This window comes from Heterodontus francisci, chromosome 11 (assembly GCF_036365525.1).
Source record: "Heterodontus francisci isolate sHetFra1 chromosome 11, sHetFra1.hap1, whole genome shotgun sequence".
Taxonomy (NCBI): Eukaryota; Metazoa; Chordata; class Chondrichthyes; order Heterodontiformes; family Heterodontidae; genus Heterodontus; species Heterodontus francisci.
In genome coordinates, this window is record NC_090381.1 from 46320369 (window position 1) to 46346327 (window position 25959).

The 25959-nt window shown below is 42.6% G+C and overlaps 1 protein-coding gene across 1 annotated transcript; it reads left to right on the forward strand.

The window, feature by feature from the left end:
* Positions 1–2188: 2188 nt before the first annotated feature.
* rbp1.1 (retinol binding protein 1, cellular, tandem duplicate 1) lies at positions 2189–23308 on the forward strand. The gene is made up of 4 exons (XM_068042104.1): positions 2189–2261; positions 2868–3046; positions 9087–9188; positions 23233–23308. The coding sequence occupies exons 1-4, from the start codon at positions 2189–2191 to the stop codon at positions 23284–23286; spliced, it is 408 nt and encodes a 135-aa protein (XP_067898205.1). The 3' UTR covers positions 23287–23308.
* Positions 23309–25959: the final 2651 nt, after the last annotated feature.

Here is a 25959-nt window from a genome sequence, read left to right on the forward strand (position 1 = left end):
TATGCCTTGAGAATCATCTCTCAAAGGAATCCCGGGTAGAAGATGTGGGACATTTGTTAATTGAAGGGGAGATGGCAAGAAGTATAGAGACAGGCTTTCAACATCACCACCTGCAGCAAAATGGGTGAAGGCTAACTGAAGAGAAAACATTTCATGTACCTCACCCTGCTCAAGGTGCACAGATTCCATCCCTCCATACCATATGACTGCTGCAGGAATTTTGACCAGAAGAAAGCCGCTTTACACATATCCTGGTCATATGCTTTCTTTCAATCATTCTGGAAAATAATTTGAGAACCAACAAGGACCACACTGTTGGGCCTACCCACAATGAGGAGTCTAATACAACCCTTGCTATTAGCTCTATGGTGGAATACAACCTTTCTCACAATAAACGTGGCTGAATCACACTGGGACATATCCTAGTCAGAATGAGTAATGTTCAGCCTCTGTCTAGAACTGGAAAAATACTCTGCAGCTTGGAGCCTCGTCCTGGTAGCTCACTCGAGACAACATTTTTCCCAAGCAACACAGCAAATCCCTCACTGGCAACGTAAGGACAATATTCAATGGACTTGACCACGACCAGGCAGGACCTTTCTCCACACCCACCTCATATATATATAATCCTGTCCCCAGATCCAACTGATTTGAGGACACCAAGAACAAGCAGGTTGCCTCAGCATCTTGACCTGCATTCCTTGCTGTACATTCACGTCATACCAAGAAGCTTGAATATATTCCTTCTGCAAATACCCGGTAATGAAAATGTATAGATAGTAGTTTCATATAATATATGCATGAATCCATATAATTTAAATTGGGAAAACCTGCAATAGGTCAGTACATCAGGTAGCAAATTTATAAAAACAATTTTTACAGTGACATGATGAGGTCATGATAATCATAGTTCTGATTAAATTTTGCTGTCATTGTCAATCAGGTGGTTAAATAATTTAAACAGGATATGAACACCTAAATGCATATATGTATAATATAAATTCAATACCATTCATTAACTGAACTGGTGTAAACCCCTTACTATATTTATTCAAAATGACCTGCCAGGCTGTTCAGGAGTGATGTTGGAACAAGCGTTTCACACAAAGGTAGTGGAAAGCTGGAAATCTACCAAAAGCTTTGAGGTTGGTGCGTCAACTGAAAATTTCCAAAACTGAGGTTGGCAGATTTTTGTTGGGGAAGGGTTTAAAGGGTTACAGAACCAAGATGGATAGATTGAATTAAGGTCTAATTGGTGGAACAGCTCTGGGTGTGGATAAATGGCCTATTTCTATTTCTATGTTCCTATTTCCATGGCAGGTTTCCAATTTAGGAATGATGTAGAAATGGTACAGAGGACATTTACTAAGATGATATCAGGAATGAGTCTTAAATTATGAAAGACGAGAGAAGCAGAATGTTCAGGGACAGGGAGTGTTAAGAAAAGACACATAAAGGTGTTCCAAATTATGAAGGGTTTGGATAAGTTAAATAGGCAAAGACTTTCCAAAATATTGCCACAATCTGAATATTCTAAAAGAAAAACAGGCCATGTATGCAAATGAGGCAACACTTTGGTAATTTGCTAATTTATCATCTGAGCACAATTTGAGGTTTGTTGGGTTTGGAATTCAGAACTAAGGGAAAACGGCAAAGTGCTCCAACCCCCCTTTGCTCTCCATGAACATTGCTATAGGAAATAAACTAATTTTATACACGTAAATAAACGAAATATATTCTTATAAGCATGCTTGGCAGTAGGTTAGAAAAGTGTGCAGTCCCAACAAACTATTTGAATGTGGCTCTCATCTTGTTGTGATGATGTATGAATGCCACGCTGTTTTATAATCTACTGGACCATGTAGAACCCTCAGTTAAATAACATTGCAACCGGAAACATTCTGCTTTCAAGAGAGAACAAAACAAAGCATGAACTCAATCGTTTCTGAGACACTGAATACCAATAAAATGTTACTTAATAAGCGCCATTGATTTCGGCTAAAGAGATTTCTGATCCTGACCTGAAAATTCATTGCAGCATTCTCCAATTAATCGGATCAAACGGCTCACACTGTTATAGTCAGGCTGATCAAGAGTGTTGGACTATAGTCTGCACATGATTTTGAACTCAGTGAGGACTGGGAAGTGTGGCCCAAGCTCCAGCTCTTCTGCTTCCGAAGCCTTAGAGATGTCAACCGATTTCAGCGGATACTGGAAAATGATATCCAATGAGAACTTCGAAGAGTACCTGAAAGCGCTAGGTAAAATCTGACCATTGATATCTGTGTAAGCAGAACTTTACAGCTTTGCACTCAATGGTTGACACACTATTTTAACTAATATAAAAGCAAAATACTACAGATGCTGGAAATTTGAAGTAAAAACAGAAAATGCGAGAATACTCAACAGGTCAAGCAACATGTGTGGAGAGAAAAACAGCGTTAACATTTCAGTTCTGTGAGTTATTTCCAGCTTGTTCTGTTTTTGTTTCAAAGGTGCTTCATTAGTTATGAAGCGCTTTTGGGACGTCCTGGAGGTCATGAAAAATGCAACATCAATGCAAATCTTTCATTGATACTAATTCAGCGATGTAATGACAGAAGGTTGAATTTATGACTTAATGCAGGAACTCTGATCCTCGCGAACACCTTAGCCTTCATTTCGATTAATGTCAGTACGTCAGATGAGGTGTAAAGGGAGGCAACTGGATTAACTGCATATGAAAATATAATATATGCGAGAGAATGATAATTGAAATGAAATGCTCTTTTTATATAGTATTCAATTTTCACTTAATCCTGTGACTAATGTGCAGTGTAAAATCAATGTTTCATGTGAACACAAATCCTATTTCTGACTTTTTACAGATGTAAACATTGCTTTGCGGAAAATTGCAGTTTTGCTGAAACCGGACAAGGATATTACTCAGCAGGGAGACCACATGGTCATTAAAACCATCAGCAGCCTCCGTAATTATCTCATGGAATTCGATATTGGCAAGGAGTTCCCTGAAGACTTAACTGGAATAGATGATCGCCAATGTATGGTAAGCATTGTGCAGCCACAGTGCCTCAAGACCTGTTAAGCTTCTGATCAGGATGGATTTTGATCGTGCTATTCTGAATAAACATAGGAAACACTGACACAGCAATCAGTGGTGTGGGGATAATGGCACTTTTGCTGTGGTAAATGCTTATATGTACCGGGTCAAATTCGCAATGAATACAAGTGTTCTGTGTAAGTTCATTTCCAGACATATTTAGGCCAGATTTTGCTGTCAAAATAGTGGTGAGGCTAATGGCCCCTACATTATTTTTGCATAAATGGTACAAGCGAGGGGCAGATATGTGGTCAAATGCCAATATCCAAGATTGCTGCCCGAGTTGTGCTGCTCCACCATTAGCTTTGTGAAAATGATTTCACTGCCTGCCTCAACATTGACTTGCATTGAATGGTGTGAAAGTGCTGTATTTGCGCAGTAGACAAAAAAAAACTGCCAGAGATATTTAGGGCTAGTAATTACAAGCACAAGTACCCTTTTAACAACGTGATAAATGTTAATGACTGCCAGTCTATCTTTCTGGCACTGACAACCAATAACTACAAATGTAGAGTCTCATTCCTTCAGGTTGTGAATTGATTGAGGAGATTTTAACAACACCAAATTTTAAAACAACAACTTATGTTTATATTGTACCTTTAACATAATAAAACGTTCCAAGGCACTTTACAGGAGTATTATAAAACAAAGTATGACACCAAGCCACAAAAGGAGATATTAGGTCAGATGACTAAAACCTTGGTCAAAGAGGTAGGTTTTAAGGAGAGTTTTAAAGGAGGAAAGTGAGGTAAAGAGGCAGAGAGGTGTAGGGAGGGTATTCCAGAGCTTGGGGCCTAGGCAACTGAAGGCATGCCCAGCAATGATGGTATGATTAAAATCAGGGATGCACAAGATTCCAGAATTAGAGGAGCACAGATATCTTGGAGGGTTGTGGGGTTGGAGGAGATTACAGAGTTAGGGAGAGGCAAGGCCTTGGAGAGATTTGAAAACAAGGATATGAATTTTAAAATCAAGACTTTGCTTGACCAGGAGCCAAAGTAGGTCAGCAAGCACGGGCGTGATAGGGGAACAGGATTTGGTGCGAGTTAAGGCACAGGAAGCAGAGCTTTGGATGTCCTCATTTTTACAGGGAGTAAAATGTGGGACACCAGCCAGGAGTGTGTTGGAATAGTCAAGTCTAGAGGTATCAAAGGAATTCTTACTTTTCCTCTCTGTCTATTTTTTCTCTCTTAATCCAGTCTTTCCCTCTCTTTATTTCTTTCTGCACCTGATTTGACATTGAATTCATCTTCCTTCTCAGTTCTTCTGCAATCTTTTTTTCCCATTCCTTAAATCTCATTGGTTCAGGAGATGCCCTGTTGGTTGCTCTGTTCACTCTGGACCAAGATGCCCTGTTTACCTCGTGGCACCATGATCTGTTCACACTTTCAGCACATAGAGGGAAAAATTGTTAAAGCTGAAGAGTGCAGTGACCCCTGCTTCAAGGCTTGAGCACATAATATTGGCTGACACTCCAGTGCATTACTGAGGGAGTACTGCACTATTGGAGGTGCTAACGTTTGCTTGAGGCATTAACCCAAGGTCCTGCTTGCCCTCTCAGGTGGACAAAAGATCACATTGCACATTTCAAATAACAGCAGTGTTCTCCCAGTGCCCTGGTCAATATTTATCCCTTAACCAACACCACTACAACAATTTAATTGGTCGTTGATTTCATTGTAGTGGGGAATGGCATTAAACAGGAAATTAGAGACGCGTGCGATAAAGGAACATCTATAATTATGGGTGACTTTAATTTGCATATAGATTGGGCAAATCAAATTAGTTACAATACCACAGAGGAGGAATTCATGGAGTGTATACAGGATGGTTTTCTGGACCAGTACATTGAGGAACCAACCAGAGAACAGGCCATCCTAGACTAGGTATTGTGTAATGAGAGAGGAATAATTGGCAATCTAGTTGTGCGAGACCCCTTGGGAATGAGCCACCATAATATGATAGAATTCTTCATCAAAATGGAGAGTGACGTAGTTGATTCTGGGACTAGGGTCCTGAATCTTAATAAAGGAAACTACGAAGGTATGAGGCACGAGTTGGCTATGATGGATTGGGAAATGTTACTTAAAGGGATGACGGTGGATAGGCAATGGCAAACATTCAAAGGGTGCATGGATGAACTGCAACAATTGTTTATTCCTGTTGGCCCAAAAGTAAAACGGGAAAGGCAGTCAAACCATGGCTTACAAGGGAAATTAGAGATAGCATTAGATCAAAGGAAGAGGCATACAAATTCACCAGAAAAAACAACAGACTTGAGGATTGGGAACAGTTTAGAATTCAGCAAAGGAGGACCAAGGGATTGCTTAAGAAAGGGAAAATAGAGTACGAGAGTAAGCTTGCAGGGAACATAAAAACTGACTAAAAGTTTCTATAGGTATGCGAAGAGAAAAAGATTGGTGAAGACAAATGTAGGTCCCTTACAGTCAGAAACAGGGGAATTTATTATGGGGAACAAAGAAATGGCTGACCAACTAAATGCATACTTTGGTTCTGTCTTCACAAAGGAGAACACAAATATCATACCAGAAATTATGGGGAACACAGGGTTTAGTGAGAGGCAGGAACTGAAGGAAATCAGTATCAGTAGAGAAATGGTGTTGGGGAAATTGATGGGATTGAAGGCCGACAAATACCCAGGGCCTGATAATCTACATCCCAGAGTACATAAGGAAGTGGCCCTAGAAATAATGGATGTATTGGTGGTCATCTTCCAAGATTCTATAGACTCTGGAACAGTTCCTACTGATTGGAGGGTAGCTAATGTAACCCCATTATTTAAAAAGGGAGGTAGAGAGAAAACAGGGAATTATAGACCAGTCAGCCTGACGTCGGTAGTGGGGAAAATTCTAGAATCCATTATTAAAGATTTTACAGCAGAGCACTTAAAGAACAGTGGTAGAATCGGACAGAGTCAGCATGGATTTAGGAAAGGGTAAATCATGATTGACAAATCTACTAGAATTCTTCGAGGATGTAACTAGTAGAGTTGATGAGGGGGAGCCAGTGGATGTGGTTTATTTGGACTTTCAGAAGGCTTTCGACAAAGTCTCACATAAGAGGTTAACGTGTAAAATTAAAGCGCATGGGATTGGAGGTAGTGTATTGCGATGGATAGAAAATTGGTTGGCAGACAGGAAACAAACAGTAGGAATAAATGGGTCTTTTTCCAAATGGCAGGCAGTGACTAGTGGGGTACTGCAGGGATCGGTGCTAGGACCCCAGCTATTCACAATATATATTAATGATTTAGATGAGGAAACTAAATGTAATATTTCCAAATTTGCAGATGACACAAAACTGTGTGGGAGGGTGAGTTGTGAGGAGGATGCAGTGAGGCTTCAGAGTGATTTAGACAAGTTGAGTGAGTGGGTTAATGCATGGCAGATGCAGTATAATGTGGATAAATGTGAGGTTATCCACTTTGGTGGCAAAAACAGGAAGGCAGATTATTATCTGAATGGCTATAAACTGAGAGAGGGGAATATGCAACGAGACCTAGGTGTTCTCATTCCCCCCCCCCCCCCAGTTGCTGAAGGTAAGCAAGCAGGTGCAACAGCGGTAAAACGGGCAAATGGTATGTTGGCCTTCATAGCGAGAGGATTCGAGTACAGGAGCTGGGATGTCTTGCTGCAATTATACAGGGCCTTGGTGAGGCCACACCTGGGATATTGTATACAGTTTTGGGTCCTTATCTGAGGAAGGATGTTCTTGCTATAGAGGGAGTGTAGAGAAGGTTTACCAGACTGATTCTTGGGATGGCGGGACTAACATATGAGGAGAGATTGAGTTGGTTAGGATTATATTCGCTGGAGTTCAGAACAGTGAGAGGGGATCTCATAGAAACCTATAAAATTCTTTCAGGGCTTGACAGGGTAGATGCAAGAAGGATGTTCCCGATGGTGGGGGAGTCCAGAACCAGGGGTCATAGTCTAAGGATACGGGGTAAACCTTTCAGGACTGAGATGAGGAGAAATTTCTTCACCCAGAGAGTGGTGAGCCTGTGGAATTCGCTACCACAGAAAGCAGTTAAGGTCAAAACGTTGTATGTTTTCAAGAAGGAGTTAGATATAGTTCTTGGGGCGAAAGGCATCAAAGGATATGGGGTGAAAGCGGGAACAGGTTACTGAGTTGGATGATCAGCCATGATCATAATGAATGGCGGAGCAGCCTCAAAGGGATGAATGGCCTACTCCTACTCCTGTTTTCTATGTTTCTGTTGCTGTTTGTGGGAACTTGCTGTGTGCAAATTGGTTACAATGTTTCCCTATAGAGTAATTAATTTGCCATAAATTGCTTTGAGACATTGTGAGGTTGTGAAAGGTGCTGTATAAATCAATTTCTTCTTCTTCTTAAAATAGTAGCTGCAGATGTATTTGCCAGTGTGTGTCTGCATAGAGCTACCAATTTACTGGCTCTATAACCTATTAAATATAATCTGAGCTACAGGTATTGAAGTTGCTAATGATGACAAAGCTGTATAACACTTTGACTATAGCCTTTGTTTTAAAACTGATTTATATTTTGGGCAAATATTGGTCCTCATTAAGATGAAGGATGTTTGATGATGAAATACCCTCCCTTTCTGTGGTCAATGTCAGGTCAAACACTCTCAGGACTTTCAGGTTAGGTGAGTTGGTGGTATTGCGAAGCTTATATTCTACTGGGTTTATGAATCTGTTGTGCATAGTTCACAGAGGGAATTACCTTCCCCCCACAACGCACTGTGACTCCAACCTTAGAAGAAGATCCCTTTCCAGTACCAGAGTGTTATTTTTCCATTTCTACACCAGTCATCCTTATATCTTACTGGAACCACTCAACAGGTCTGGCAGCATCTGTGGAAAGAGAAGCAGAGTTAACGTTTCGGGTCAGTGACCCTTCTTCGGAACTCTCGGGGTTCCGAAGACGGGTCACTGACCCGAAACGTTAACTCTGCTTCTCTTTCCACAGATGCTGCCAGACCTGCTGAGTGGTTCCAGCATTTCTTGTTTTTATTTCAGATTTCCAGCATCCACAGTATTTTGCTTTTATCCTTATATCTTATCTGGGAATCCACGAGTTATGAATTTGCAACTGGACTTGCACTCACTAAGGAATTGAGTTAATGCTGCTCACTTGGGACTCTTAAAGCTCTCAAAAACGTCCAAGTCTGTATTGTACCCAAACACCAAAGGACCTCATTCTTGTCCGTTGCATCAACTAAGGTCCCTACTTTGAATCTTTCTGATAGTTCATTTGCTGTTAGTTTGTTAAAGCTCGAGTCCTGAAGTCTAAGATCATATGGCCAGTTACAAATCTTGCAATTCAGCGTGTCTCTTTGACAATTACATGCACATTGTATATTTTAAAATTATAGTTGTGTGAAAATCAGATTTTTAGAGGATTTATTATCAATACAACCTTCAAGACGTTACACATCACATGTCAATGATTATACAAGATATCTTAATTCTAAAAACCAAAAGTTGGAATGTAAACATGGACATTTCAGGTAAAATTAAGAAAATGTTGAAAATTTCTGACTGAATGATTTCTGATGATTTTTCCACAAAAGATTTATTGAAGTATAGGCATGAGGACCTTTTACGGTTTTTAAGGTACCTAATTAATTTTTCAGAATGGAGAATAAGCCATGAAATTGGCCAGTCATGCTTCATTTAATGGTGCTGACCTATAGTGGTTTTAACACTGCATCAGAAAAAATTGGCTGATTATTAGCTGAATTAAAGTATGTCCAATATTGAACATTTCAGCTGATGAGGGAGAGTGGTTTTTCATAATTTTGTAATTGTGCATGCAGACCTATGAAGCCTATGAAATGGACTCCTGAAATAAATCCTTAGATTAATAAGGGAACATGAGTTATTATGGCCAGTCAATAAATGAAGTGCAAATCTGAAACTTATTTTGAATAGTTTTGTTACGAGCGTGTGATATTATTTTCATTGTTTTTCCATTTTAGACCACAGTGAATTGGGATGGGGATAAACTTGTGTGTATACAAAGAGGAGAGAAACAGGGTCGAGGATGGACTCATTGGATAGAGGGTGATGAACTACATCTGGTATGTCATTTGTCAGTGGATAATATGGTGCTACTTATATCTTCAGACCATTTGTAGTTTTGAGAGTATTGACTTTTGCTGCTTGAAACTTATCACATTTAGGCCATGAAATGCCATAACTCCTGAAAACGAGTGTGGGGATCGCGAGTTACAATTAACCTGTGCCCATTGCTTCCCACGCAGTCAGAAAGCTTTGTGCTTCCTGCTAATTTAAATGATTGTACTGTTCAGCCAGCGCTGAATGTGCTGTTGAGTGGCTGCATGCCTGAGCAGGCAGTGCAAAATCATAAAAGGCTAGCACAAGTTCGAGCTAGCCTGCATTGTTTAAAGCTAAGTTGCATCCCTTAAATAGAAGGTAAATTTTGGGTAGAGCAGGTGGTGGAAGTCATTTTAAAGTGACTTTGGCATGGGAAAGATACAAGAATGGTACAACATGACAGAGAGTGGGCGCCAACATTTTCCACACTACACTGAAGGCCTTGGTCCAGGAGATGGAGAGGAGGAGAGATGTCACCTATCCACAGAGGCCAGGAGACCTCCAGAAAAACATTTCAGAGGCAGTGGGACCAAATAACTGTGGAGGTCAATGGTAGGTTTTCAGCCCTGAGGGTCTGACAGCACTGCAGCCCACGACTTCACTTGAGTGCCTAAGGTCAGTGAATATATCTTCAAATGCTATATCCTACAATCTACACCACTATGCTCACAGTCTTCTCAATGTAACATACCCCTATCACTCACCTACCTATTGACCACGACTCATACCTAGAATTCATAGCTTCATATCACCATCGTGCACTTAGTAATGCTACAAGCCTCATACCCATACCTCACAGTTTGCACACACTGCCAGCTTTTCAATCATGACAGCCACATCACCCAAACATATTGCACCACACTCACTCACACACTTCCCTCTCTCTTGCCAAACAAGGTGGCGTATGACCGGAGGCAGCAGCACCTAACCAGGAGGGATGGGCATGGCTGCATGTCTTCCTCCCAATGGAGGAGGAGCAGCTCACCATCATTGAAGTGGCCATGATTGAGGCTGTGGCCTGCGGTGGGGCTGAAACATTGAAGATGATGATATGCTTGTTCCTAATACTCCTCACGTCCCAGTTCATTAAACAGATAGAAATCATAGAAATTTACAGCCTGGCAGGTGGCCATTTGGCCCATCGTGTCTGCACCAGCCGACAAGTAACCATCCAACTTAATTGCACTTTCCAGCTCTTGGTGCACAGCCTTCTATGTTACAGCACTTCAGGTGCATATCCAAGTAGTTTTTAAATGTTATGAGGATTTCTGTCTCTACCACCCTTTCAGGTAGTTAGTTCCAGATCCCCACCACCCTCTGGGTGAAAATATATCGACTCCAATCCCCTCTAAACCTTCTACCTCTAACCCTAAACCTATGTCGCTTGACAACCAAGGGGAATAGGGCATTCCTATCCACTGTCTCTAGACCCCTCACAATTTTATACTCTTCAATTAGGTCTCCCCTCAGCCTCTGCTGCTCCAAAGAAAACAATCTTAGCCTATCCAATCTTTCCTCATAACTAAAATTCTCCAGTCCAGGCAACATTCTCATAACTCTCCTCTGTACCCTCTCTAGTGCAATCACATCTTTCCCATAGTGCGGTGACCAGAACTGCACACAGTACTCCAGTGTAGCCTAACTAGTGTTTTATACAGCTCCAGAATAACCTCCATGCTCTTATATCCTATGTCTCAGCTAATAAAGGCAAATATCCTGAATGCCTTCTTGACCATCTTATCTACCTGTCCAGCCACCTTCAGGGATCTGTGGACATGCACTCCAAGGTCCCTCAGTTCCTCGACACATCTCAGTATCCTTCCATTTATTGTGCATTCTCTTGCCTTGTTAGCCTTCCCCAAATGCATTAGCTTCTCCAGATTGAACTCCATTTGTCACTGTTCCGCCCACCTGACTAGTCCATTGATATCTTCCTGCAGTCTACAGCTTTCTTCTTCATTTTCAACCACATAGCCAATTTTTGTGTTGTCTGCAAACTTCTTAATCATATCCTCTACATTCAAGTCCAAATCATTGATATATACCACAAGAAACAAGGGACCTAACACTGAGCCCTGCGGAACCCCACTGGAAACAGCCTTCCAGTCACAAAAACACCCGTCAACCATTACTATGAACTGCAACCTGGCCAGGCAGTGGTGGAAGAGCAAGAGGTAAAAAAGCAGGAAGACAATGATGAAGAAGAAACACCATCACTTGCTCCCACACTCGCAACCACCAGCTCAGATACTGATACTAAACTTTAAAGGATTGTTTACGAAAAGCTTCTGCAGGTGATGAAATGGCCTCTAGCCAGGATAGGGGACAAAGGTAGGAAAGATGCCAGCATGCCAGAGGGCAAGGCTGCACACAACTTCTGGTACAGAGGACTCAAATGAAGATTGTAGGGGTGGCCTACAGAAGAAGAGAGATGGGTACGCACAATGAAATGCTTGATAAATTTGAAGCCTGCCAGAGAGCCTGTAATCAATGTCAGGGTGCATAGAAACATAGAAAATAGGAGTAGGAGTAGGCCATTCGGCCCTTCGAGCCTGCGCCACCATTCATTATGATCATGGCTGATCATCCAACTCAGTAAACTGTTCCAGCTTTCGCCCCATACCCTTTGATCCCTTTAGACCCAAGAGCTATATCTAACTCCTTCTTGAAAACATGCAATGTTTTGGCCTCAACTGCTTTCTGTGGTAGCGAATTCCACAGGCTCACCACTCTCTGGGTGAAGAAATTTCTCCTCATCTCAGTCCTGAAAGGTTTACCCCGTATCCTTAGACTATGACCCCTGGTTCTGGACTCCCCCACCATCAGGAACATCCTTCCTGCATCTACCCTGTCAAGCCCTGAAAGAATTTTATAGGTTTCTATGAGATCCCCCCTCACTGTTCTGAACTCCAGCAAATATAATCCTAACTGACTCAATCTCTCCTCATACGTCAGTCCTGCCATCCCAGGAATCAGTCTGTTAAACCTTCGCTGCACTCCCTCTATAGCAAGAACATCCTTCCTCAGATAAGGAGACCAAAATTGCACACAATATTCCAGGTGTGGCCTCACCAAGGCCATGTATAATTGCAGCAAGACATCCCTGCTTCTGTATTTGAATCCTCTCACTATGAAGGCCAACATACCATTTGTCTTTTTTACCGCCTGTTGCACCTGCATGCTTACCTTCAGCGACTGGTGTACGAGAACACCCAGGTCTCGTTGCATATTCCCCTCTCGCAGTTTGTAGCCGTTCAGATAATAATCTGCCTTCCTGTTTTTGCTACCAAAGTGGATAACTTCACATTTATCCACATTATACTGCATCTGCCATGCATTAGCCCACTCACTCAACTTGTCCAAATCACCCTGAAGCCTCTCTACATCATCCTCACAACTCACCCTCCCACCCAGTTTTGTGTCATCATGAAGGAGTCCAGCACCAATTTGACACAGATCTTTGCACAGAGCTTGGAAACCATCCTTTCAAGCATGGAAGTGGTAACCAATTCCATGAGTATGCCTGAAGACCCAGCCATGATGCAGCAATAGATGGCTGCTGTCTCAGCTTCCAGTGCAACACAAGCAGAAGCCAATCAATGTCTGGGTGCTCTAGTGGAAGCTGAGATGGAAATCATGCAAGGTTAGCCTGCTGCCATACAAGCTCAGAACTGCTGCCATCATAGCTGCAAATACCAGTGTTCAAAGGTGCTTGCAGTGTGTCACAGCAGTCTAGCAATCTGTCCTTCAACATCACTGCCATCCCAGTGTGGCAGTGGCGCTGTAGAGCATGGATCTTCTGACCTCTCTCAGGATGTCAGTATTTCTCCTCCCATCACAGCCTCTCTGCCTTTACCCTTGCTATTACCTATCAGCCAGCCAGCCCTGATTGCTGCTTCCCATGCCAAGTTGGTTCAGTCTGAAGCTAGGTCTTTTAGGGCTAGAGCTCAAGGTCATCCTGCAGAACCATCTGCAGCCTTCCACCAGCCCTGCTGAATGCAACTGGCTAGGAGAGCATTTTGTAATTGTCATGCTAGACCCCAACCAGCCAAGAATGAGGCATATTAATTTTGTCATAAACACTGATTTTAAACTGTTACTGGAGTGAAAAAAGGACTTGTTAAACAGATCAGCCGATGCTGGAAAAATGTATTTGCACATTAACAGACAAAAGACCATTCCCTGATACATTCACCCACAACGGGCCTTGATCACCAGGTATTGTGTGTAAAAGGAGCATTTCAGGGACTGCTAAGGTGATACAATCCAAGACATGGTTAGACCAGTTAGTCACATGACTAACCTGCTTGGCAACCTGGGTTTTTCTGAATTGTACAATTTGAACTAGAGTGTCTGTTTGCTCCTGGACTGAGAAGATCTCTCCTGGCTACTCCCATCTCTCTCTGACAAGCCTTTGAATCCACTGAAGATACATGAACCCCAAGTGAGAAAATTCTGCTACAGCGAACAAGGAACTGGGCCCCAAGGAAAAGCAAGATCTACCTACAATCAAGAACTTTACAGTGAGCTCGGAGAACCGTAGCAATAACTGTTCAGATATTGCCTCAAACCTTTACACTTTATTTTTCTTCTGCTCTTTTCTGTCTCTATTTGCATGTATGGCATATGCATGCTAGCGTGGGCGCATCATGTACTGCAGGCGTCAACTGAATTAGAGTTTAACTTTAATAAATTTCAACCTTTCTTCTTTAAACCTAAGAAAACCTGTTTGTGCTGCTTTCTTTGCCTTATAATTGGAAAGTGGCGAACAAGGTGAAGGCTAAGAGAACCCCTAGACCTATTTCTCACCTGGTTGTAACAGTAATTTGGGTGCTAGCGTCCGGAATTGACCCACAGACAAACGAGAAATTGGAAGTGGGAAACCAAATTGTTCCCAAGCAAAAAAGAGCAAGATTTCAATACAGGCTTTCTTGTGGTTGTGTGTGCTTTTACTAACATGTCTGCAACTGAAGCTAGTAACTCCCCCAGCCAGGGTGAAGTAACTTGGGCTAAGTTAAAAGCACTGTCTATGGTGGAGTTGAGGAAAATGGCTGAGCAGTGTGGGATTACTGTATGTGACAAGGCTAGGAAGTCTGAACTCTTAAGGCAAGTGGCAAACCATTTTTCCTTGGAATCTGAAGAAGCAGAAACAGGGTTAGAAGCAGACTCCGACAGGGTACTGCTAGAAAAGATACAATCGGAACAGAGGAAACTTGAATTTGAGGAAAGAGAGAGGGAGAAAGAGAGAGCCTTCCAGAAGGAATGTGAAGGAAATGAAAGGCAGGAAAAGGAGAGAGCAAAAATATTCCGGAAGGAATGCGAAGAAAGAGCTGAAGCGGCTTTTTTAAAATTCATTCAGGGATGTGGGCGTCGCTGGCTAGGCCGGCATTTATTGCCCATCCCTAATTGCCCTTGAGAAGGTGGTGGTGAGCTGCCTTCTTGAACTGCTGCAGTCCATTTGGGGTAGATACACCCACAGTGCTATTAGCAAGAGAGTTCCAGGATTTTGACCCAGCGACAGTGAAGGAACGGCGATATTGTTCCAAGCCAGGATGGTGTGTGACTTGGAGGGGAAGTTGCAGGTGGTGGTGTTCCCATGTATTTGCTGCCCTTGTCCTTCTAGTTGGTAGAAGTCGCGGGTTTGGAAGGTGCTGTCTAAGGAGCCTTGGTGCATTGCTGCAGTGCATCTTGTAGATGGTACACACTGCTGCCACTGTGCGTCGGTGGTGGAGATAGTGAATGTTTGTAGATAGGGTACCAATCAAATGGGCTGATTTGTCCTAGATGGTGTCGAGCTTCTTGAGTGTTGTTGGCACTGCACCCATCCAGGCAAGTGGAGAGTATTCCATCACACTCCTGACTTGTGCCTTGTAGATGGTGGATAGGCTTTGGGGAGTCAGGAGGTGAGTTACTTGCATCAGGATTCCTAGCCTCTGGCCTGCTCTTGTAGCCACGGTATTTATATAACTACTCCAGTTCAGTTTCTGGTCAATGATAGCCCCTAGGATGTTGATAGTGGGGGATTCAGCGATGGTAATGCTGTTGAATGTCAAGGGAAGATGGTTAGATTCTCTCTTGTTGGAGATGGTCATTGCCTGGCATTTGTGTGGCGTGAATGTGACTTGCCACTTATCAGCCCAAGCCTGGATATTGTTCTGGTCTTGCTGCATCTGGACACGGGCTGCTTCAGTATCTGAGGAGTCACGAATGGTGCTGAACATTGTGCAATCTTCAGCGAACACCCCCACTTCTGACCTTATGATTGAAGGTAGGTCATTGATGAAGCAGCTGAAGATGGTTGGGCCTAGAACACTACCCTGAGGAACTCCTGCAGTGATATCCTGGAGCTCAGATGATTGACCTCCAACAACCACAACCATCTACCTTTGTGCTAGGTATGACTCCAGCCAGCGGAGGGTTTCCCCCATGATTCCCATTGACCTCAGTTTTGCTGGGGCTCCTTGATGCCATACTCGGTCAAATGCTGCCTTGATGTCAAGGGCAGTCACTCTCACCTCACCTCTTGAGTTCAGCTCTTTTGTCCATGTTTGAACCAAGGCTGTAATGAGGTCAGGAGCTGAGTGATCCTGGCGGAACCCAAACTGAGCGTCACTGAGCAGTGCCGCTTGATGGCACTGTTGATGACACCTTCCATCACTTTACGGATGATTGAGAGTAGGCTGATGGGACGGTAATTGGCCAGGTTGGACTTGTTCTGCTTTTTGTGTACAGGACATACCTGGGCAATTTTCCTCATTGCAGGGTAGATGCCAGTATTGTAGCTGTACTGCAACAGCTTGGCTTGGGGCGCGGCAAGTTCTGGAGCACAGGTCTTCAGTACTATTGCCGGAATATTGTCAGGGCCCATAGCTTTTGCAGTATCCAGTGCCTTCAGTCGTTTCTTGAAAGCAGGCGGAGTGAATCGAATTGGCTGAAGTCTGGCATCTGTGATGCTGGGGACCTCAGGAGGAGGCCGAGATGGATCATCAACTCGGCACTTCTGGCTGAAGATTGTTTCAAATGCTTCAGCCTTATCTTTCGCTGTGCTGGGCTCCCCCATCATTAAGGATGGGGATATTTGTGGAGCTACCTCCTCCAGTTCGTTGTTTAATTGTCCACCACCATTCATGGCTGGATGTGGCAGGACTGCAGAGCTTAGATCTGATCCGTTGGTTATGGGATCGCTTAGCTCTGTCTATCGCATGCTGCTTACCAGAGTAGTCCCAGTGAAAGCATGGCCAATATGGAGGAGCATAATTCAGGGCTGGGTACAGAATTGTTAAAACTAGTTCAACTAATTCCAAGATTCAATGAGGAGGATGTGGAGGATTTTTTGTGTCCTTTTAGAAACTGGCAAGGCAGCTAAATTGGCCAGCTGAAACCTGGCCTCTTTTACTGCAAAGCAAGCTAACTGGAAAATCCCATGAGGTTTATTCCCTGTTGCCAGATGAGAGTTCATCAAATTATGAACTGACAAAAAATCCTATCCTCAGGGCATATGAATTAGTACCCGAAGCCTATCGCCAAAAGTTTAGAACCCTCAAGAAGCAAGCTGATCAAACTAATCTGGCGTTTGAAAAAATTAAGCAGCTGGCTTTTGACCAATGGCTGAAGGCTCTTAAAGTAGAGCACAGCTACGAGAATCTCAGAGAAGTAATTCTGTTAGAGAAATTTAAACACTCTCTCCCACTCTCCACAAAGACCCATGTAGAGCAACAGTGGGTCCAGAGAGCCCGGCAAGCGGCCATTCTGGCCGATGAGTTTGCTTTAATTTATAACTCGGTATCCCAGGGGAGAACCTTTCCTAGTCACCCCCACAAATCCTAAAGGACAAAGGGTAGGAAGGTGATAGCAGCCCAGGCAGTCCTGGAAGAGAAAGGAAAGCAGGAGACACAGGGGGCCCTCCTCCAGCCAAAAAGGAAGATGCTGTGAGCAAGAGTGAGACCCAGAGACCTGTGTGCTTCCATTGTAATAAAGGAGGCCATTTAAAAGCTGACTGCTGGAAACTAAAGGGAATACTTGTTGGGTTAACCCGGGTACACCTGCTCAGTGAAGAAGTGAACCTGATGGAAAGCACAGCAGAACAAGCTGTGGCTTTAACTGCAGTAAGAGTGCAATCCAGGAAGCTTACTACTGCAAGTGCAGGAAAATTTAATAGGATTCCTGAGGATTATCAGGGTTTTGTGTCTGAAGGGAAAATAACTCCATACTCCTCGAGTGGGGCAAGCAAGCCCATAGAACTCTCAGGGACACAGGGGCCACTAGATCCCTTTTACTGGGAAAAGGCCTGACCTTTCCCCCAGAGAGTGCAGTGAACACCAGAATGGTGGTGAATGGTATTGGAGGGCAGTCTATGCCTGTACCTTTACACCGGGTGCACCTGGAGTGCGAACTAGTTTCGGGACCGGTGATCGTAGGGATTGTCCCTAGTTTGCCTGTGGACAGCGTTGACCTGCTCCTAGGTAATGATCTGGCGGGTGTGAAGGTGGTAGCCCCCCCAGTGGTGAAAGAAAGACTGCAGGAGGCCCGAGAGACAGGGCGGTGGCAGGAGACAGACCCCTGCAGTGTCCTTGAATATGTAGTGGATCAGGCCATGATCAAAATAGCTCCCCCAGAGGAGACTGAATTGGCACTGCAGGCAGATGACCTGGTCTGTCTGTCTGAGACTTTCTTTGGAAAGTTAGGAGACTCAGAGAATGAATAAAATGGATTTTCCCTAGTTGAGGCTCAGCAAGCCGACCCAGTATTGCGAGAGTTAGCACAGGCTGCCCAGTCTGAAAGTGAAGCAGAGGGAGTCCCTGATTACTACTATTTAAAGAATGAGGTACTGATGAAATGGAGTTCTCCTCACAGACCTGAGAGCAAGGAGTGGACAGTAGTTCACCTGTTGGTGGTGCCACAGAGGTACCGGGGAGAAATATCAAGAAGGGCCAACAAGACTATAGTGGCTCTACAAGCCGGTATACGACAGACCAAAGCCCGCATAAGATAGCAGCTTGACTGGCAAAACACCACAAAGGTGTGGTGGAGTACTGCAGGAGTTGCCACATGTGCCAGGTTGACGGGAAACCTACAGTGAACCTAACCTACAGTGAAACCTGCACCCCTAAGTCCTGTACTGGTGTTAGGAGGACCTTCCAGCAGAGGGCTGGTGAACTGTAAGGGACCCCTGCTGAGAACAAAAGGGGACAGGCAAGCACAAGGCTGGCAAAAGTTTCGAAAGGGAAGGGGAAAATGTGACCAAGAGGGCAGGTTAAAGGAAGTTCGGGAGGAATCCCAGATAAAAACCCCTACTATCTGGTCGCCAACTCTGAAAAATGTGATAAGCTGGACCCCACATCCTCCTACGTAATTGCAGACACCAGAAGCACCCCACCAGAGTTGTTAACAGCATTTACAGGAAACTGCAAAGACAAAGAAAGACCTCTAGGGGGCAGAGAAACCGTGAGGGTGATGCCTCACCTAGTCGAAGTACCACAGGGGAGTGCAGTAGAGTCTGCACAAATACCTGCAGGCAGGCGTGTCCTCTGGGACAAAGGAGAGATTAGCAAAGAATCCTCCTCCACAGTCAGAAAAAAGAAAACCACCCATCCCCCAAAGTCAAAAGCCTTTCCATGACTCAGCAAAGCACTGGAAGAGAGTTCAGGATAGACCCACCCACTACCGACTCTCCTGACCCTAGGTAGCCATGGAAATGGGCAAACAGAAGAGAAACTTCCCCAAAAAAGAACCAGATATTTATTGGGATGCCAAAAAAGGGGTGATTTTAATAAGTTTTAGGATTTGTGAATGAGAAGACATGCATTTTTTTTTTGTATCTTATATTTTCTCTCGACCCCTTTAATGAAATGCGCCTTTTCTCAAATCACATTTCATTCCGCTGGGTGTGGAGGTGGTCATGCTAGGAGAGCATTTTGTAATTGTCATGCTAGGCCCCCACCTGCCAAGAATGAGGCACATTACTTTTGTCATGAATATTGATTTTAAACTGTTATTGGAGTGAAGAAAGGACTTGTTAATCAGATCAGCCGTGGCAGGAAAAGACATCTGCATATTAACCAACAGTGCGTGGAAGGACAAAGAATCATTCACTGACTGCCCTTGACATCAAGGCAGCATTTGACCAAGTATTGTTTCAAGGAGCCCTAGCAAAACTGAGGTCAATGGGAATCAGGGGGAAAACCCTCCACTGGTTGGAATCATACCTAGTGCAAAGGAAGATGGTTGTGGTTGTTGGAGGTCAATCATCTGAGCTCTAGGACATCATTGCAGGAGTTCCTCAGGGTATTGTCCTCGGCACAACTATCTTCAGCTGCTTCATCAATGACCTTCCTTCAATCATAAGTCAGAAGTGGGGATGTTCGCTGATGATTGCACAATGCTCAGCACCATTCGTGACTCCTCAGATACTGAAGCAGTCCATGCAGAAATGCAGCAAGACCTGGACAATATCCAGGCTTGGGCTGATAAGTGGCAAGTAACATTCGCGCCACACAAGTGCCAGGCAATGACCATCTCCAACAACAGAGAATCTAACCATCTTCCCTTGACATTCAACGGCATTACCATCACTGAATCCCCCACTATCAACATCCTAGGGGCTATCATTGACCAGAAACTGAACTGCAGTAGCCATATAAATACCGTGGCGACAAGAGCAGGCCAGAGGCTAGGAATCCTGAGGCGTGTAACTCACCTCCTGACTCCCCCAAAGCCTGCCGCCATCTACAAGGCACAAGTCAGGAGTGTGATGGAATACTCTCCACTTGCCTGGATGGGTGCAGCTCCAACAACACTCAAGAAGCTCGATACCATCCAGGACAAAGCAGCCCGCTTGATTGGCACACCATCTACAAACATTCACTCCCTCCACCACCGACGCACAGTAGCAGCGGTGTGTACCATCTACAAGATGCACTGCAGCAATACACCAAGGCTCCTTAGACAGCACCTTCCAAACCCGCGACCTCTACCAACTAGAAGGACAAGGGCAGCAAATACATGGGAACACCACCACCTGCAAGTTCCCCTCCAAGTCACACACCATCCTGGCTTAGAACTATATCGCGTTTCCTTCACTGTCGCTGGGTCAAAATCCTGGAACTCCCTTCCTAACAGCACTGTGGGTATACCTACCCCACATGGACTGCAGCGGTTCAAGAAGGCAGCTCACCACCACCTTCTTAAGGGCAATTAGGGATGAGCAATAAATGCTGACATAGCCAGTGATGCCCACATCCCATGGATGAAAAAAAAACACATTCAAACCACAATAGACCTTGATCACCAGGTATTCTGTGTAAAAGGAGCATTCCAGAGACTGCTAAGGTGATACAATCCAAGATGTGGTCAGACTAATTAGTCACATGACTAACCTGCTTGGCAGCTGGGTTTTCTGAATTGTACAAACAGTTTGAATTCAGAGTGTCTGTTTGCTCCTGTACTGAGCAGAAGATCTCTCCTGTCTGCTCCCATCTCTTTCTCACAAGCCTCTGAATCCATTGAAGACACATGAACCCCAAGAGAGAAAAGTCTCCATCAGCGAACAAGATTTAAGAAGAATACTGGGCTCCAAGGAAGATCAAGATTGACCTATAATCAAGGACTTTACAGTGAGCTCGAAGAACCATAACAACAACTCTTCAGATATTGCCTCAAACTTTTCCATTTTATTTTTCTTCTGCTCTTTTCTGTCTCTATCTGTCTCAGATGTTTATCGCGTATGCATGTAGCGTGGCCGTGTCGTGTATCTGTAGGCGTCAACCGAATTAGAGTTTAAGTTTAATAAATTTCAACCTTTCTTCTTTTAACCTAAGAAAACCTGTTTGTTCTGGTTTCTTCGCATTATAATTGGAAAGTGGTGAACAAGGATTCACCAAGGGGGAGCTAAAAACACAGTGTGTTTAAAATTAAACTCTGTTACGGTAAGACCAGGTGAAGGCTGAGAGGGACCCCTGGACGCCTTTCTCACCTGGTCGTAACAGTAATCAACCCCATCAACACCAATTTAGCCAAAAGAGTAATATTGGTTTGAGATTAACCTCAATTTGAACATATGGTATCAGTTAGTGATAAATCAATATTCCCCTGCCATTTGCGGGGACTGGTAATTAATGAATCCTACAAGGTATAATTGTAGGAGTCAAACTTCGAACTGCTGTCTCTTCACTCCGCCTTCCAACGCGGCTTGGTTTCTGCTTTTTCAGATAGCTAAAAGATCTTGCAGAAGATCTTGCTTCTTGCAAAATTATTTAGGAACCTTAAACATAAAAACAAATGAGTCTGTATTTGGTTAAAGGCAAACCTGCTCACAGACTAGTCATTTGTGCTGTCTTGGATCTCTTCAACCACACAGGCAGGTATTTCATTCTCTTTTATGTCGGTAGAACAAGAAATATCACAGTAGGTTAACCGGCATCAATCTGGCATAATTCCCAATTACTGACTTGAGTGGCATGAGTAAAGGGCAAAGGGCATGTTGCTGATCCACACTACATTTTGCATTTAACCTATAGTTTGGTCAAACATGGACAAGAATCTAAATTAGTAAATAAACTCAGAATTCTAATCTCAGATCTTATTCAATTAGTAAACCTTAATGGTAGCTATTTGGATTCATTAAATGGTTCACTATGTTGTAAACACACATTTTTCAATTTTGAATTTAGTAAATTCTAGCAATTTTAACCTTACCCACCAGGCAAATAACAGATGGATGGCAGTTAGAATCACCCACATTACTGACCTGCCTGGAACACATTCCTGTGCTCTACTGAGTAGGCAGCAAGGACACCACCCTGCCAAAGCTGGCAGAGTCCGTGTTACATAAGTATATTGGGTCCTAACAATGTCATGGAGACCAGACTGCAATTTTAATGGGTGGCCTAAGCATGGAAACCAATGCAGCTTTCTCAACAGACTTGGACATTGGGAAGAGGACCCAGGGCCAGATGAAGCACAAACAGATAAGTTTTTGTATATTCTTTATGGGCCCAGGAGAAGCAGGACTGCCCCGTTGCACGTGAGACAGCCAAGAAGCCAGTCCCATCACTTACCTGGTGTCAGTGGGTGATTTTGGACCACATGATTTTTCCACTATTTCCTGCTTGTTCCAGGTTTGAAGTCAGTCAGTGGGATTTAGATGAGGTCCAGGATATTAAAATAGTCCTCGCCTTATTTCTGGATTAATGGATGAGTTTCCAATTCACTGCATTGCTGACCCATCCAAATCATAACTGGAGTTTAAATTGCGGCTAGTGGTACTTACTTTATAATTTGTACCTGTACCATGTGGCAACCTTCAAAAAGCTGCAGCATTGACATCTCAAAATACTTTTTTCTTCCCTCCTTCTGAGGCCAGTGGTTAATGCTTGCATCACTTGTATACCATATTCAAGGGCCTGTTCATTATGTATGAGACTGGGACAGTAATAGTTGGTAGGCTGTTTAGTCTATGAGCTGAGACTGAACATATGCTCACTCAATATCCAGGGATGCAGAGTTCCAGGGGTCACTAGATAATAATCAGAGTGAGCAGACTGACTTTCCATTTTTCTTTCCCTTCTCTACCCTGCCTAAGGAAACTGGGGCTTATTGAAATTAAATAAACAAACTAGGCATAGAACCTGAGACCCACCTGAATGTATGGTTCAATACAGGATCCTTATTGTTCATATGCCTTATTCCATCTAGGAGAACATGGCATCTTTTGTGCAAGCCCCAACGCTTGGAGTTCCCAATTTCAATTCTCCATTACCATGTCTGAAGCATTGCTACCTACAGTGGGATTTAAGACCATCACTGATCCTGGATCCTTCTGCTATAGACATCATGCAGTGAATTTGTTCTCTGGCTAATTAGGGAGCACCCCAAAATATTATTGTTAAAAAGTATATGTAATATCCTAGATTGAATGATCTTCCAAATACACTTCATAAATGTTTAAAGAGATCAATTAATTTTAACTGTTTTATTTTCTTTCTTGCTCTATTCCTCACCCCCTTTCAGGAATTGCGGGTTGGAGATGTAACAAGTAAACAGATCTTTAAAAAAGTGCAGTGAAAAACTCACCGCATGACTGGAGACAAAACAGAAGTTGGAGGATCTCTACAGCCTCTAAACCCTTTACTTTGAAGAGTAAAGCTGTTCATAATATCAATGGAGACAGTAACTAGGTCACCTTTTTAAATGTTACAAGAAATAATACATTCTGTTTAGTTTTAATAGTTTAAATGTCATTTTTTATTAGCAGTGACTTGGCCAATTATATTGCTCCTTGGTTGAAAACTAATTTGATATGTTCGGTGTCTCATTTCTGTCTTTCTACAAATAATGATTCACTAATTTGCATTCAGTTTAATGTCATGTTTGAATTTACAATGGTTTCTCTATGGTTTGTGCTTTATCTCTCCTTTTATCTTTTCTATCTCTATATCTCTCCATATTTTCCTATCTCTCTGTCTCTTTTCTTGCCTGCCTCTTTTTCTATCGCTCTCTCATTTTCAAATATTTTTCTTACTCACTTTGTTCTCATTCACTCACTCAATTGTGTAAATGTAAAGGAAATCTCTTTTTTTCCTCACTCCTCATTCACCCACACCAGTCAATGCAGACAGGGAATCATTTATTGGTGTTGCCTTGTTGGAAACATGGACTTCGCTCCCATTTCACAGAGTGGTGCACTTTCCCCCTACTTTTATGACTTGAACCTTGCAACCTAAATTAATTATAATAAATCTTATTAGTCAGCATATTTCAATAGAATTAGTTCAGCACTTAAATGTTGAACTTATCTTTGTTGCTGTTACAATTCACTTCTATTCAAACATAAGAGTTTGCTAAGGCAAAGTGAGCTTAGGTCAGAATTTCTATAGACTGTTTATAAAAGATCAATTTATAGTATTGAATCTTGGTCCATTTGATTGCAACAAAATAGGAAAATCTCTTCAATGTACAAATAGATCTTGAAAATCTTTTATGAACTGATTTATTTTTGTGATCTTTCGTAATTATGTTAACACATATTTCACTCAAAATCCAAAATGCAACCTTATATATTAATTGCTCTCCCAAAGGAATAAAGCAAGGTTGTTGTATAACACTACACACTGCTGTGAAGGGGACTGGAGACACACAAAATATTATTAGTACTGTATGATAGATGTTAATAACAAACTTTCAGTATTATACATACCTTGTCCAGTTATGCTGATGACAATAAACTTGGAAATGCTCCATTGGAAAATTATTATACCATGGTAAAAATAAATCTAGGGCAGAAATTCTACATGGCCTCTGCTTAACCAGTGTGTAAAGAACTCTTTGAAGTCTGGCCACTTTCTGAAACCTCTGTGGCAATGTGAAATAGTACTGTGATAATTTGAAGTGTGCTGGAAGAACATTAAATTTGAATGAAAACTATCATTTTTCATCGACTGACTAGAATACATTTTTAGCACTGTAGGGGCAATACTATCAACACAAGTGGTAAAAATCAAATCCTGCCTATGGTGTGTGTACTAGATGATTGACATGCAAAAATGATAGCCCTGAAGCTAAGCAATTAGAAGCTGAAAATGTGAATAACTGGGGAACACTTTATTCTTTGATTGAAATTATGTATTGAAGTGTTCGGTCTCAATTGGGAATTGTGTATAATGAGAGTAACTGGTTTGGCACATTGACATTCAACGCTTAAACCAGATATGTATGTTTATCTGCAGTCAATTATATCCCACCTGACAGTAGCTTTTGAAAAGTAATAACGCATATTAAATGACTTGATTAAATGTTTTGACAGATTTGATCAAATGTGACAGGTCCATGGAGTCCCCATATGACAAGCATTTGTCTTACTGCAATTTTAATTTATTGAGGTCAATGACCTTAATATCCAGTCTCAGAACCATGGCAAATAATCTATCTGTAATGAGGTAGAAGTCGTGGGCAGACCTGAATAATTCCATTTGGGTTAAAGTGCACAAAAAAGTAATAGTTATCATTTGAACTGTAAACGACAGTAATGTTTGCACAACTGAAATGTGTCTTTGGCATTCATGGCCAAGCAATTACAAAATAAGATGTTGTAGAGCAAGATTGAAACCTGTTTCTCTGCAACTGTGTCAAAATATCCTGTGTGCACCATGTGTTTATTTGATTAGTAATTACCACAGCAAAAACAGAAAGTTTCCATTCATCTTTCAAAAAGTTCAAAATAATTGCCCTCATCAATTAAGATTGGCAGGGATTCCTCACCAGATTTGCTTCGTGCTTCCACACTCCCCCATAACCTCCCAACTCCGCATTGATATTGAGACCCTGGGATTTAAAAATGCATCAATTTACTTTCAGTTTGAAGGATGTGCCATTCTTTTGACCATCTTTTCTCTCAAATCTCTAAAGCTATTCCCGTAAGCAGACTTCTTTCTATCTTCTATGTTCCAGAAGCTATACCCTTTTCTATATTCAGTCCCTGCAGGCTGAGGCCTAACAATAATCCCACTTGCAAAAATCTGCATTATAGATTTTATGTTGTTTTGCACTGCACTTCTCTTTGAAATGATAAATATTACTATTTAAACCAGATGTTTAGAATAAGTACATAATAACTTAATTTACAAACAAATAGTATGGTAGTATAGTTATTATGTTACTGGACTAGTAATCCAGAGGACTGAACTAATGATCCAGAGAACGTTAGTTAATGTTTGAGAATTTGAATTAAGTTTTTTTTAA

What these genes read in the sequence shown, in the direction of transcription:
- rbp1.1 (XM_068042104.1), top strand. Translation starts at nt 2,189, where the DNA reads ATGTCAACCGATTTCAGCGGATACTGGAAAATGATATCCAATGAGAAC. An exon ending in AGAGTACCTGAAAGCGCTAG is followed by an intron (nt 2,262 to 2,867) that starts GTAAAATCTGAC and finishes GACTTTTTACAG; the next exon opens with ATGTAAACATTGCTTTGCGG. An exon ending in AGGGTGATGAACTACATCTG is followed by an intron (nt 9,189 to 23,232) that starts GTATGTCATTTG and finishes ACCCCCTTTCAG; the next exon opens with GAATTGCGGGTTGGAGATGT.